This window comes from Parambassis ranga, chromosome 9 (genome assembly GCF_900634625.1).
Source record: "Parambassis ranga chromosome 9, fParRan2.1, whole genome shotgun sequence".
NCBI classification, from domain to species: domain Eukaryota; kingdom Metazoa; phylum Chordata; class Actinopteri; family Ambassidae; genus Parambassis; species Parambassis ranga.
Window position 1 is genome coordinate 12,445,909 of NC_041030.1, and position 15,126 is coordinate 12,461,034.

Here is a 15,126-nt window from a genome sequence, read left to right on the forward strand (position 1 = left end):
AAATTATAAATTATATCCGAGTCCTGTCACAACACACAGCAGCCGTTTGTCAATCATCTGTAATGTAGTTATCCAGACTGATGTATTGTCTCTGTAATGAATATCTAACACTGCCATTCATTAGAAACCCATTATCACCACTTGAACCCACACCTTCTGTGAATATGTGTGTTTTTGAACTGTATGTGTGCACACACACTTATATGTGAATGGTGTGTTTTTAACTTTGCTTGTGTGACCCTTAGGATTGCCTGCTGCTAATAGGTTTGTAGATTGAAGAGCTTTATTATGCTCTTTATGACTTTTTAACTGACTCACAGCTCACTGCTGGTAATGAGTGTGCGTGTGTGTGTGCAAGTTCATGCATGTGTGTGTTAGTAATGAATAGGAGGTAGATGAGTGCAGGTTTGCAACAGAAGATATTCTGTGAGAGTGGGAGTGAACTGAGGAGAGGCCTTGAAGAAGAGAGGGCTAGAGAGATATAGATAGAAGGTAAGAGAGTATGATGGAGGGATGGCAGGCAGATGAGGTGAAAAAGGGGGGAGGTTTTGGCAGAAAAGGACAGAGATAAATGGAAACAAAAAAAGGAGGAAATGATCGAGGGAAAATGAGGATAAGGGCTGCGGTGCTAATTTTGGTTTACTGTGTGTGATGAAAGATAGATTTATAATAAAGAAGAACAAATTAGTGAGGCAGAGTTAATGAAAGAGAATGAACTAGATAGGACGAACACACTGTTTAGTGATTATTTATCCATACGAGTGGTACTGTACATTTTATTAGGGCCCAAGGATCAGTGCAAAGCCATATCGGAACCCTTAGGGTTATTATTATTATGTTTTCGACTTCCTTTTCCTCCTAATATTTGCATATTTGTTCGCTCCAAAATTGTTGTCATTTGCTGAATTTTGAAACACACTTGGAAAAATGACTTCCTAGCACCCGCTTACACGTAGTGCCTGTGGCCGGTTTGAAGTAGGATCATAAAAAGTGGTGCACGTGTGTCACCCCAAAACTCACAAAAAAGTCAAAATTTGGCAATTTCACACAAAACAGGAAACAGGCTATAACTTCTATGTTTACGGTCTGAGTTGTCCCAAATGTCACATGTATGATCAGTCTGACCCTAAACACATCTATAAAACAATATTCAGTCTTTGACAGAGCGCCACCTACTGGCTATACAAAATGTTGTGTTATCATAGTTTTTTCTCTCTGTCCCTCTGTCTAGTTTTGTGTGGGAGTATGACAATCAGTACACAAGTGTGTCACCTCCAGACGTGGGTTTTGTGCACGGTCAACCTGTAGGGGAATGTGCTTCTGCAGACGTGGATGGCAGCATTACCACAAAGGGAAAGAGGCCCAATCTGCCTAAATAATGAAGTCCAAAATCTGTGATGGGTGTAGAGGGCAAGGAGGACAGGAGTTTATGGGCAAAAGCTGCTGGATGTGGAGAAAGAATGGACAATTGTGATGTGTGGGACAGAAAGGTAGAAGGTAAAAACACAGCAATGAAAGAACAGAAGCGCCAGAGGACAGCAGGTGAAGATGGAGGGAAAGTGTGTTTGTGTGGAGGAGGCAGAGAGGACAACTCTGTGATGGAAGGATAAAGATGAGAAGAAGGGAGAGACTGTGTGATAGAATTAGAGAAAAGTAAGAAGGAGAGCAGTGTAATAGAGGAGAAAGCTAGGGAGGGGAAGAGACTCAGGAAGTTTTGTAGCTGTAGGGAATAGAGAAGAGGATGGGATTCTGATAGCATGGGGTTGAGGAAGACCACGGAAGGAATATAAATGTATAAAGATGCTGAAGACATGCAGTTTGCAGGGGAAGGAGGGCAAGAGAGAGGGGATCATAGAAAATCCATCCTTCCCTGAAATATAATATGACATTTATGATGTGTACAAATCTGGAGCCTCTTACCAGCGCTTCAGGCAAAATCCTCCCAAATGTTCGGCATTAATCAGGAGACAGAGCTTAAAGACTCAAGGTGCTGAAAAAGACAGGCTTCTTGCATTAAAAGCAGATTTGAGGGTTCAGTTCCCATATGGTTTGAAATGTTTACCCTTTTAACAAAACCAGAGTCAAGCCATGTTTCTGTTTTTTCTTTTCATTGTATTCCTCGTCCGTCTTTGTTTTTTAGTTTTTTTCTCGGTTCTGTTTTGTATCTTTCTTTCTTTTAAACTTCAAACACAGACCTCTGAAATCATTGAAGAAAATTCTGCTGGGTTGTTTGCCAGCTGAAGCTCACAACCGGCAAATGTGAAATTTTGAGTAGTAATTCATCACAATGAAGCTAAATTTAGCTGTTATGCTGGCTGGTAATGCAGCTTTAAATGCAGGGTTAGTGTGTGTGAGCGTTAATTTCCATGGCTACATTGTTGTCTTGTTGACTGTCATGTGGTTTGGATTTTATGAAAGCATGAATGCAGTGCAGTTGAAAACCTGACCTTCAGGTACTGCTGGTTCCCATCACCACTTACCTCCCAGGTTCTGAGGCATTTCATTGCATAATGGCAACATACAGTGTGTCCTACTAATAAAGCAAAGAACCTCTGTCTGTGTGTGGGTGTGTGGCTGTGACTGCTGCTGCTTCACACTTGCTGAGTTAATGCATGTTGCACTACAGTATCATAACATGTCAATTTCTTACATCATTTTCCATATTACTACACATATTGCATGTCATTTACCTTTTTTTAATGTGTGTGTTTTTAAGACAATGTCATTTAACACCTAGTTTATAATGCCCGATCACAAGTGAAAGTGGAGTTTACTATGAACAAAAATGAAACCTAACAGCCAGGGGAAACAAAACAGCAGTGTTTAATGCAATGGTGTCAAAAGGGATACAAACCCCAGACCTCTGAGTGATAGTCTGCTGTGTTGCATGGCTAGTGACGCATGTGGTGATGTCAGCCAATGCATTAGCAATGTTGTGTGTTGGCCACAAATGGTCTGAAATAACATGTAAGGAGCCAAAAATGCAAGTAGATGCAGACACACAAAACTTTTGTTACTGTACCCTGCAGGGCTGGCCCGAGCCTTTATGGGGCCCTAAGCAAAATTTCATACCACCACCTCAACATCATCCTATAGGCTGCACTGTGTGTGTAACATACCCACTATCATTACCATCCCATCCCGTTTGTATTAATCAATGTTGTTTTTTTAAATATAAAATATATATTTTATCATGGACTTTTGGTGCTCTTGGGGGCCCTAAGCGACCACATATTTCGCATATGCCTTGGGCCGGCCCTGGTACCTTGGATGTCATTCAAAGTCTCATCTTGCAGTGGCATGGTATCACGTTGGATCACATCAAGTGCTGGGCACATCCACCCTAGGTACTTCCTAAAAGGTCCCTGTGTTATCTGTCTGCCAGGTGTGTTGCTGCCATTTCTGTGTGTGTGTGTGTTCAGCAGCCTTTTTTACTGATTGCAGCATAGTCTAATTTCAAACTCTTTCCAAACTTATTACATGAACTGAAGTAATTTGGGGCCCTATCTGAAGTCACTATCTGCTTCTCCTGCTTATTTTATCAGTAGTTAAGTTCCTGGCTTTAATCTTACTGCTTTGGTTATTAGGCTTTTTTTTCAGGCTTCTTGGCAATGTGTGCTGTCAAGAATAAAAGCACTGTTGAGATCAGGCTTTGAGTGAGGGTGAGGGATTTCCATTTCTAGGAAACTGTGTGAAGTGCTCATGACTAAAGGATATGCAGTGTTAAGTGTGAAGATGTTCAGTGACTGGCTGTAATTTGCCCACCTCCAATGCACTGCTTCAGTTTGATAAAACAAATGTAAGATGCTTGTCTTTGAGTGAAGTACATCTTTCATAGCATTCTGATGTTGTTTTAATGGGATTAATTGATGTTTAAAAAGAATCCAAAACACTATATTGGTTGTTAAAGCAATTGTTTGATGAAATTGATGATTGTTCATGAAATCTTTTTTGTTCCTGTCTGTTTTGCTTTCAAGCCGGGCCAGGTTTTCTTGGATTAAATGTCACACACAGGGTGTCACGATGAACAAGGAAAGAGGGATGAGGAAAAAACGATGCAGGGAGAGTGAGTGGAGTGATGCTTGTGGAGATGGCAATATGAAGAGAAGGATGTAGAAAAAATGGGAGGAGAGCAAAGAGATATGGAAAATGTAGGAGCAAAGAGGGAGGGGAGGTGAAGATAAATGAAGAGAGAATGGGTAGAAAGGGAATGAGAACATGGCAAAGAAGTGATGGAGAGGCAGAGAACAATGAATAGGTGGAACAGAATTATAAAGCAGAACTGCAGAACAAAGAGAATGAGGCAAGGTGGCTCTATTAAAGGGAATATGAGAAGAGGCAGAATCAAGGAAAAGGTTAAAAGTGAGAGGTGGTGTGTACAGAGAATGAGAATGGGGATGTAAGTATTTGTTGACAAAGACGAGCAGAGTGCTTCAACATTTAGGGCTGCAAAGCAAGATGTAATTTAATTTTTATGCAACATGTTGATGGAGCGGTGGCAAACATCGCTATTGAGCAGTAGCTGCCAAGGGTAAAGACAGGAACACTGAATATACAACTTGGGTCATTTAGAAGGTACATCTCTATCGCTCTAATTATCATTTACTTATAACTTGGCAAGAGCTTAGAGATAGGTGAACACCTGGCACTCAGCCATCAGCTCCACTGTTTTAGGATCCAAGACAAGCCTGGCTGGACTGGAGCTGAGTCAGCTGTGGTTTGCAAACAAGCTGGACCTGGTCAAAACCAGTCAAGAGCTGACAAGACAAGACACGAACACACAAAATAGAATGTTGCTGTCTGTAGTCAAATGTTGCACACTGACGGAATGATAGTCTAAATAGGGTTTTGGATGAATTGGTTATTTCCGCATTGTGTTCAGCTTGGAGGCTAATGAATGGAGACAGAAAACAAATCCTCCACCTACTCAAAGTATGTGCATTTGTGTGGGAGGAAGCAAAAGCCCTGCAAACCTACAGCAGGTCCGTACAAAGGAGGGGAACAGTCATGCTTCATTCTGTCTACATACAGTGAGGGGAAAAGGTAACGCAGGCAGAGGGACATGGTGAAGACGGCAAATGACCTTGGCACAGCTTTGTGTGACAGTGTGACAAAAGACTGGGGTGCTGCTGAACTATGACTGCAAATTCTCCTGGCTGCTCGCCTCCTTAACGATGGAGCAAATTAATTTACACGCCCATAATGAAAGAAGTGAAGGAGGAGGGAGGGAGAGGGGTGGGGGGTGGAGGAACAGGAGAATGAGGGAGATTTTTCCTTCCACAAACCAGGTTACTTGGGAGAAATTCTCCATTAATGCACTGAAAGCTTAGGTATCCATCTGTCATCCAGTCATGCACGCATAGTTAGCTGCCATCTTTCTACATACATACACACACGGTTAAAGTGTGGTTAATCACACACTGTACATAGATTGCTGTTATTGCTGCTGATTTTGTTGACAACTGTAAACACTGGTGCTTAAAAAAATACAATATACTGCTTGCACTGAAATATTGGACAGAGATCGCTGAAGATGATTCAGTATCTTGGGTGTATCTACTGTTTTTATCCCGGCCAATACACACGATTCTCCCGCTGACCTGCTGTATTACATTTACACACACACATAGATACACAAAAAAATGGATTACTTCTCCTAATACCTGAACATTGTGTGTGAGAGAGAGAATATTTTGTGAATCTGTGTGATAAATATTAGAGCCATTTTTATACCTGTCCCTTTCACACTCCACTGGCCCGCTCTGCTCCCCTGTGACCATTAATTCTTTGTCCTCCTCCTTTCTTTTTCTCACACACACACGCAAAAAGTGCACATTAATTCTCGCTGTCCTCCCCAAGTGTCAAAATGCACTTTCTTCCAGCTCTCACATCACAGCTGTAAATAACAGCCTGTGTGTGTGTGTGTTTCTTTTTTTGTTGGACATTTGACACTGCAGGACGATAACCTCCCCCGTTCATCACCTTCATCACTCAGCGCCGCTGCCACCTTGCTTTCATCATCACATTGAGACGGCAACACTTGGGTCCAGCCTTGTCACAAACCGGCAATACATCACCCGTGTGTGTGTGGGTGTGTGTGTGTCTGTGTGTGTGCCGTAGCCATTATCCTTGTCAGTCTGTCAGCATTCTTGTCACATTACTGTCATAAGATGCAGCTGCATCAACAACAGGTGTGTGAAATGGTTTGAAAGATGGCGTAATGGATGCTGTCCACAGTTTTTCAGAAAGTGCCTAGTTTAGCCTCATCTGTGTGAAAGAGGCAGGTACTGCAGATGCAAGTGGAGTTGGAGACAGGTAACAGTGGAGAAGTGACTGAGAGTAAAGTCCAGCAGGCGGACAAACAGAGATGTGGCAGCACTAAGACCTCTAATAACCGCCACAGATCTAAATGATGAGGAACTAACACTGTAGCTTCTCATGTTGCCTTTGTCTTTTTATATGACATCATATTCAAAGAGACAGTGGGAACACCCTCTTCTTAACAATCATTCCCTCAGCAGTGCTGAGTCATTATCCTGTGAAGGAGCTGGCTCAATTACTGTGTAAGAACATAATAACTGCATTGGATGATGTGCCATCTGAATATGTTTAGAAAGCTTAGCTGTGTCTTGTATCAGCAATTTTTATAGCTGCATGACCTTTTATTCTTTAATTTATTCATATGTAGGTAATGAAAATAATGAACATTTGAAATCGGCAGTGACGTCTCTCCTGAAGGTGCTAGCTCCTTAGCATGCTAACTTGAGTAGACTACATATGTCTGTAGAACGATGCGAAGCCATTGCTGTTATGACTTTATGCAACTTCAGATCAATGTTTATAAACTTAAAACACACCCAGTGTTTTCACTGCTGTTTAATTTGCATAGGAGAACTTTGTAAGCATTCGAAGTAAAAGCACCGAGCTGCCAGCATGGGTGAGAGTGTGTGCATGGCTCAGTATATCACACTGATATATTTCAGCTGACATGAAAGCCCCGATAAGACCTGCATGGCCACAAACAGCTCATTATCATCCTTTGATCTTTTATTATGTTGTTTTTTTCATCCATGCTGTTCACCTGTTGTTCACAACTGTTTAATGATATTTCAGATACTTTGATCCATCACATTAAGATTAAATATCAAAGCAGGTGTTATGGTGATGGACTCGAGGTAATTTTCTAGTCATTTCTAAAATTCACAAAGAGAAAGTTCTGAAAATATTGCTCGTCTAGGCAGCTTTTACTATGTCATTTTTTTCAAAACTGGTATTTCTATGAGTACACTGGCATTTTGTAGAAGAAAAATCTCTTGGTTGATTTATTAGTTATTTGTTTTTCCTTGTGACATCATTTCCCCCTCCTTATATTTATTTTCCATTCAGCATCCCTTATTCATCCCAAGGGCTTATTTGGCAGTAAGTAGATAGCAAGTTATATATGGCCTCTTTATCAATGTAAACAAACTGGGAAATGAATACCAAACACTTGACCACTGGCAGACATCTGATCAATACTTCTTGACCAAACAAGAAGCTGTATCCATTCAGATTGACCGCAGTTGTTGATGATGCTGTTGTCATGGAAAGGTTTGTTGGGGGAGAAAAGGCTCATGATTTAATGTCTCTGCCCACACACTGTGTGTGTGTACGTGCATGTATATGTGTGTGTCTGCCCTTGGGGAGTCTGTGTAAAGCAGGATTCAGTGCTTTTATTTCCTGGCTGATTTATGTTGTGACGTCTGCCTATACGCTCACAATCACATTACTGGAAAGGAGGAAGAGCCAGGATCCTGTGTGCTGTTTACGTATGTGCGTATGTGCGTGTGTGTGAGAGAGAATCAGCATTCAGTGATGTTGTATTTCCAAAATAGCAGGCAGAGAACAGCAGACATTAACCTATCCTCCTCTTGCCTTGTCTTTCTGTTCTACCCATCACATACAATAGATTCCCTATGCATGACTAAACTGCCATAGTTAGTTCAATGTTCTGCAGTGATTATAAATAGTTTAAAATATTATGGTTATGATTTTATGAGTTTAATGGAGATTCGTGACCTGTAGACATTACATTGCATGAAAGCGCCAGGTTAGTTCTTATCCTCACTTTTTGTCCGCTGCCCACACACTGGCCTTGACTGAGGAGTGTTGTTATTCATCATGCTCACCTAGCCTCAAAATTGGTAGTTTAGAGTTAGAAGACGTTAAGAAAGATGTGAGGAGGAAAAACAAATGATTTATAGCTCTATATGGCACTTAGTACCTTATAATACCCTCTTGTAACTGAAATAGTCACACACATTGTTGAATATAAATAGAGTGGTGTACATCGCTGTCTGGGGACAGGTTACTATGGTAACCGCATAGTGGAAGTCCAGATTAAAGAAGCCAAGTCATGTTTGTTTTTGTGTGGTGGTGTATGTACATTGAAATTAAAAGAAGATTTAATGATTAGTTAATCAATTATTACAAAGTTGTGTTTAATCCTTTTCTGGGGGGTATAAAGCTTTTAAATGCATATCTCTTCTCTCTTCGTCTCCCTCCCTCTCTCTATGGCCTTGTCCTACAGACATATAACCTAACACTGTCCTCTTGTGTTGTAGAGCTGGTTTAAAATCTTCTTTCTGGCAGTGCCATCTTGGAGCTGATTGGGATCCCATTTATAATTTATCTGTAATGGAATAGTTAATGAGTCTTTGTGTTTCACTCTTCATCACTTTGTCCAATTCTGTTTGTCTCACCTCATCTATACTGCATGATCATAAAAACAACCAAGACTCAATCAGTCGGGAGGGTATTTACAATTGCCAAATGCTGAAGAATCAAATTATCGAAGGCTGCATATTTCATGAGGATGTTTGATGAAGAGGCAGTTAGCATGCCATTCCTGACTGCCCTCACACACATTGTTGTTTTGAGTTTGGAGTGCGAGAGTTTGTAAAGGTTATCCAGAAATTAATTGTCCTTCAGATGTCAATTTTTATCAATGACACTGAAATTTATTATGCTTTCAACATTACTGCTGGAAAGATTATTCTTTTTAAATGTATATTTATTCATATGAAATTATATGAAATATAGATATTCTGCAAGGTCAAGGTGCAAGGTGGCATTACAATAGTAATAAATGTAACAGTTTCTACAACATTATCAAATTAAAAGGCTTTCATTGTAAAACAATCTGCTGTTGCCTGAAAAGCACACCTACACCAACAATCCATATCTGTCAATAGTCATCAATATCACTGCTTTTTAATTGAGTTCTGTTTTATCCTTCAGGAAATATGCAGCAGATATAATTGCATTATAGCATTTTTTTTCAGGGTGAAACTATCCAAAGTAATGCACTTTGCACTCCCAAGGCAGCACGCTCTACTCAGTAAATGTGGTCTCAGTGGGATTCAAACCACAACGTTTGTGGTATTAATACCAGACAAGACCAATTACAGCAACAGCCTTCTAAATGCAGTACAAAACAGCCCTCGGCTAATGTAGCCTGGCTGGTTATTAATGGAATTTGCCAACCTGTATCTTACACACAGATGCACCCACAATGACACTATACAATGTGAGGCTTATTTTCTGGTCAGTGACATACAGTTAGCAGTGCCTCACTGCACTGGCTTACACAATTAGCAGCCCAATGGATTCAGGGGATAAGCCTGAACTGAAATGAGAAACAGGAAAAAAGATAGCACATGGTTAATTGTGTGTAACAGACCAAAGTAAAGACCAAATCTCAACCAGCCAGTCAGCACCCCATGTTGCCTCGTCCTACTGTCTCAGCAGCACTGCAGGTTGACGTTTTCTGTATGACTAATTTAGTATTGACTAGTGGGAACGTTATCTGCCAGGACAGATACTAACACACAGTCTTTTCTCTGTGCTTTTCCCTTTGTATAACAGCTGATGTGAGTCAGTGTGTCTTACTTGAACCCATTTCTCTCTTATACTCCATGTTTCTCAAGCTGAGTCTCAACACAGGGGCTAGAAGTTCACATTTCTAGACTTGTTTCAAGCATGACACAGTGTGGTCTGGTGCCCATTGTGTTCGTCTATTTCAAGAGGTGATATTGTCATTTCCAGGTACATGAAAAGTGCTCTGGTATATCCCCAGACCAGACATAACATTCCAAATGTTTTCAGATACTGATGAGCTCTTTCTTCTTTTTCCTTTCTTTTCATGTCAATAGGCGCCATCTTTGATGAGTCAGCGCGGAAAGACGATGAGGTGTTTCGCCTTGCTGTGGCTGATCTCAATTTGAACAATGAGATCCTGGAGACAGAGAAGATCACCATCTCTGTGGAATTCGTTGACGGGAACAACCCCTTCCAGGCTGTGCAAGAAGGTAGGATGCAAATATGTGTTGTCTTTTATCATCTGTTTGTTGTCATTTTAAATGAAACAAACAGTTTTTGTTACATAATCCAACTGATGATGTTCTTTTATGTGGTTTTATATAGACCCACAAAACTTAAAAAAAGACCAACCTCACCAGTCCAGTCTTCCCTTATAGTAATTGTGATTTATGTGCGTCTGTGGTTTGTCAGTCATTACTTAAAAGGTCATATGATAATACAGAGTTTTTGACTTTCAAACCATTTGTTCAAGCATGTGGGTATATTAGCATTACAAAACTAACTGGTGATTTGCAACTAATAGCTGCAGAACAATTCTGTGTAACTATAATTTGTGAGATCAGCAACCTTTTGATGATGTCCCAGCATAACAATTATTTTGAATAATTTATTAAAATGCCTCTTAAATGTTAATGGTCTGAGACCAACAGTATGGTTTGAGGAGTACAGGTCACACTGGTTCATGTACATGTGGGATATAAACCCCTCACATCTTTCCACTTGCTCGCATCAAACCCTTAATCTTGAGTACATCTCACAGCCATCAATCAAATTTTCACTGTATCGTTCGATTTTAATAGTGCAAATAGCAAAAATCAACACAAATCCAGGCTACTTCCGCAACAGTGTGTGAATGACTAATTAGACCACTTGTCTTTGTTTTTGATAGACATCCTAAACGCTTTGTGAAGTAGGGGAAAAACCTCCTATTATCTTCTATCTTGAATGAATAATGGCTTGATTTCAAAATGCTGTTTCTCATTCATTTTTGAAAATATACTCAGTGAAGACGGAAATGTTTTCTACTGGACAAAATAGCCTGAAAGGATCCATTGATGGAAGAAACAGTATCACTAGTAGATATGAGCTCACTAAGCCCAGCAATCAGGGAGATCTCAGTCAGATACAACTGCTGCCCATATGGACCATGGTTTGAAAAAACATATTTCAGACTGCAAGTTTTTCATGGCAAAGCTTGTACAGTGTGTTGGCACAAAGTAAAATAGGATAATAAAACCATCATCTCCCAAAAATCCATGTGTGTGGGAGCCTTTTCAACCGGCTGGCTGTTTTTCAAGCAGATAATAGCACACAAATACAGGATTGAGCAGACATGAAAAAGGCAAATATATAGTGAATTACAATAAATACAAGTTGTGATTATTTATTAAACTATGCAACACTAATCCATCCTCTACAATGATGGGGCTTAAGCCGACCAGAGAACAGTGATCAGAAACGGTAACAGTCCCTAAAAAAGTCTACACATTAAAGGAGGAACCTCATGGAAACACAAACTAACATTCAAACTGCACAACAACATTGCCACTGAAGATTTGTGTTACAGTGGAATTAGCACTCTCTGTTTCAAAGCTGATGACAAAACAGAAGATGCTAGAATAGCTTTCGTGTTTGAAATGTGACTTCACAAAACTTAACACATTTTTTCCAGAATGCAATAACCAAACGTAATCACACGCATTCTCACTCCTTAGCAGAATTTCCTTATTGACTTCAGATAAACAAAAACCAATGAATTTAAAGAGGCAACATGAAAAATGTCAGAACTTAGAAGCCCTTCTGTGATTTAATTAACTGATAATCAAACACAAAGGATCCATTATCAACACCCATACACACCCTGAAATGAATGCACAAACTTACACATGTGCACACACAACAATATATTGGCCCTTGCTGAATGTGTGAAGGAAAGCTTAGACAAATCATTAGTGAGCTTATTAGAATTTCAGTAAGACTGAGACCTGTGTCAAACAATGGTGGCCAAGCGGTAAGTGTGTGCCTCAAAGATTCATATAGGGACCTTTTGTTGATGTTACACAAGTGTATGGGTCGACGTGTGTTTGCCTAAGAACCTTACTCAGGCTGTTGCTTTGATATGAGGGCTCTACAGTGATGTCTGTTTCTTGGGCTGTAATTCTTTGAAGTCCCAACCTGAGTTGGTTTGTTGGACTCCGTGTGGGTAAATTACTGTTTGTTTTTTTCTTTGTTGTTTCAGGAAAAGTGGCAGTTTGCATTTCTAGTGTCTTGTTTATAATATTAGCTTTGTGGGAAAGACACAGTGAGTAAAGAGAGATGTATCAGACTAAGTCAACAGCGTGATTCTGCAGTCTGTCTTTATGACCCTTATATTTACAGCTTTTCTTATCATTTTGTTACTGTTATTTGTTTAAGTGACATTTTTTTGCACAGGGGATACATGCATTCTTTTTTAGCATAGACATAAGACATAGACACATATAGACATAGATATTTTAAGGCTAATAAATATATGTTTTTGGTCTTTGTGCTTGTCGCCTCATCTGGTGTTTTAATGATAAACCAGCATTGCTTCTCATTTTTTGCTTCTCTCGTTCCTGGCTGTTTGAACTCCTGCAGGCCTTTAAGTCCCACAGTCTGTTGACTGGCCTGTCCAAAATTGTGGGTGGTACAAAGAATTCTTCCCTGTCTTCCTGTCTGCCTGGTACTAACAGACTGCCTAGCTCATCTTCCTGCCAGTCTGCTTGCCTGTCTTCTGTTTGTCCGTCTGTTTGCGTAGTAAGCTGGCTGATGAGTTGATTGCCTGCCTCCCTTCCTGCCTTTCTGTCAGTGTATTTGTGTGACTAACTAGTAACCTGGCTGGCAAATGAATTGACTTTGCCTCCATCTCTTAGTTAAAAGAATTGATTACATACATTTCAGTGATTTTACTATTTTTAAAAGATGTTCAATTTTCTATTATGTGCAGAAACAATGGTTCTGTGAAGGTCAGTGATACATTTTCAGAAATTGCTAAATTTTGCTCATCCTATGTGTATGTTTGTTAGAAATGTATCTAACATTATGAAATGACAGTCACCTCTCACAGGCTTATACTCTACTTCTGAACATGCTAAACATTTATGATAAATCATAAATGTCATGACTCTTTAGGGGGTTCATTAAAGCAGTGGTCCCCAACCACCGGGCCGGGGACCGGTACCGGTCCGTGGGTCATTTTGTACCGGGCCGCACAGAACGACTGAGCAAAAAATATATTATTCATTATCTGAGTCTGAAAGCTGTTTCATTTATAAATCGATCAGATTCATCCGCTTGTGCCTTTAAGCACCTGCAGACGCTGGTCTCGGTCACGGGATACGGCCCCCCAAAATTAAGCCTAAAAGCTAGCAAAAATGAATAAAAACAAACGTCTTTGGAGAGCTTCTAAGGAAAGGGGAAAAGGCCTAACGAGGAGACAGAAGAAGAGGAGCCTACCCCTTCAAAGAAAAAGAAACCTGCATTCAAAAGACTATATCAGGAGTACGGATTTATTGCAACAGGTGATTCTCACACACCAAGTCCGCTCTGAGTGATATGTGGCGAAGCCTTCAAAACTGCTATGGCACTTAAGACCAAGCACCCTGCATTAAAAGACAAGCCATGGAGTTTTTTGAAAGAAGAAAATGTGAACAAGAAGGACAGAAGCAATAAATGACGGCCAAAACAAAATTACGGAGTGGACTGGACATAAGAAACACGCTTCGGGTGTCATTGTCTCCCATTATCCCCAGATGGGACCGCCTCATTGCTGAGAAAGCTCAAAGGCTCCCATTAATTAAGCATAAGAGTAAGTTGTCATTGTATGCACTTTATTTTTATATATTTTTTTCTGTGCCGGTCCGTAAAAATATTGTTTTACATGATACCGGTCCGTGGTGCAAAAAAGGTTGGGGACCGCTGCATTAAAGGATTGCTATAGCTAATCATTTGTAAACAGCCAAAACCTGCTGCAGTGATTAATGCCAACATTATCCACATGTCCTCTTTCAGGGCTAGATTTACATACATGAAAGCGCATAGGGGTAATTTGTGCCTTGCCTTTCATTCAGTTTGTGCTGGCAATCTAAGTGTAATTAGCAGCAGCTTTGCAAAGGTAGTAGCTCATTATTCAGTAAGCATTTGGGGCTCTTTCTCAGACACATTCTGTGTGAAAGCAGAGCTCACTATGTGTAGTTCAGTGGCGGGATTAGTCTGAGATCACCCAGCTTAAAAAAGGGAATTCATAATGTAATATTGCTGCAGGGAGGGAGAGCAGCAGGTTGAGCAGAGGCTCAGTGGGGAGGGAGAAGCGTTATGGTTGTGATATGTCTGGTGTCTCAGTGGAATATAGACGCAAATGCAGCCAAGTGTCTGATCAAAGTGCAATTGCTTGTCCATGGTGATTTGTAAGCTGTCTAAACATCATGTCTTCACTTCTCATCTCATTTGTGTCTGGTGTTACTAGACAGTCTATGTTTATGATGATTTTAAATGAATCTTGGTTGCTATTAAAATGTCAATAGAATGAAGGTGATCATTTGCAGCTGCTGTTTAGGTGGGCAGGACTTACACACAGGAAGGAAGAACACAATTCGAAGTCAAAGTAAAGCAAACAACTAGGCATAGTTAACCATCACTCAGTCCTCACACACAGGGTAATTTAAGATAAATACATAAATTATTGTATGAATTATCATCAGAGCATAACTACTTTTATAGAGAGGACAATACAGCAACCCAGTGCCAACACCCACACATCAGTGCCTTGCTTCTTGATTATCTGCAGCTCTACATGAGGATTGCCCTCAGTTTTGTGAAGCCTATTCTCTTATAGCCATGATGCAGTAGAACCATTACACTGATGTGAGTAATAAAGACACATCACAATAACCATATCTCTGACAATGCAGGGCCGTGTTACAATAGAGCTGTCCAACTAGATTTTAATTTAAAAGTAAATAATCT

At 40.2% G+C, this 15,126-nt stretch overlaps 1 protein-coding gene across 1 annotated transcript in view; it reads left to right on the top strand.

Annotated features, from left to right (window-relative positions):
• Positions 1 to 15,126, top strand: part of grid2 (glutamate receptor, ionotropic, delta 2) — a 410,745-nt gene that overhangs the window by 53,648 nt on the left and 341,971 nt on the right. The window contains exon 2 of the mRNA XM_028414582.1: positions 10,194 to 10,349. Within this exon, the coding sequence (XP_028270383.1) occupies positions 10,194 to 10,349 (156 nt within the window). The remainder of the gene's footprint in view (positions 1 to 10,193; positions 10,350 to 15,126) is intronic.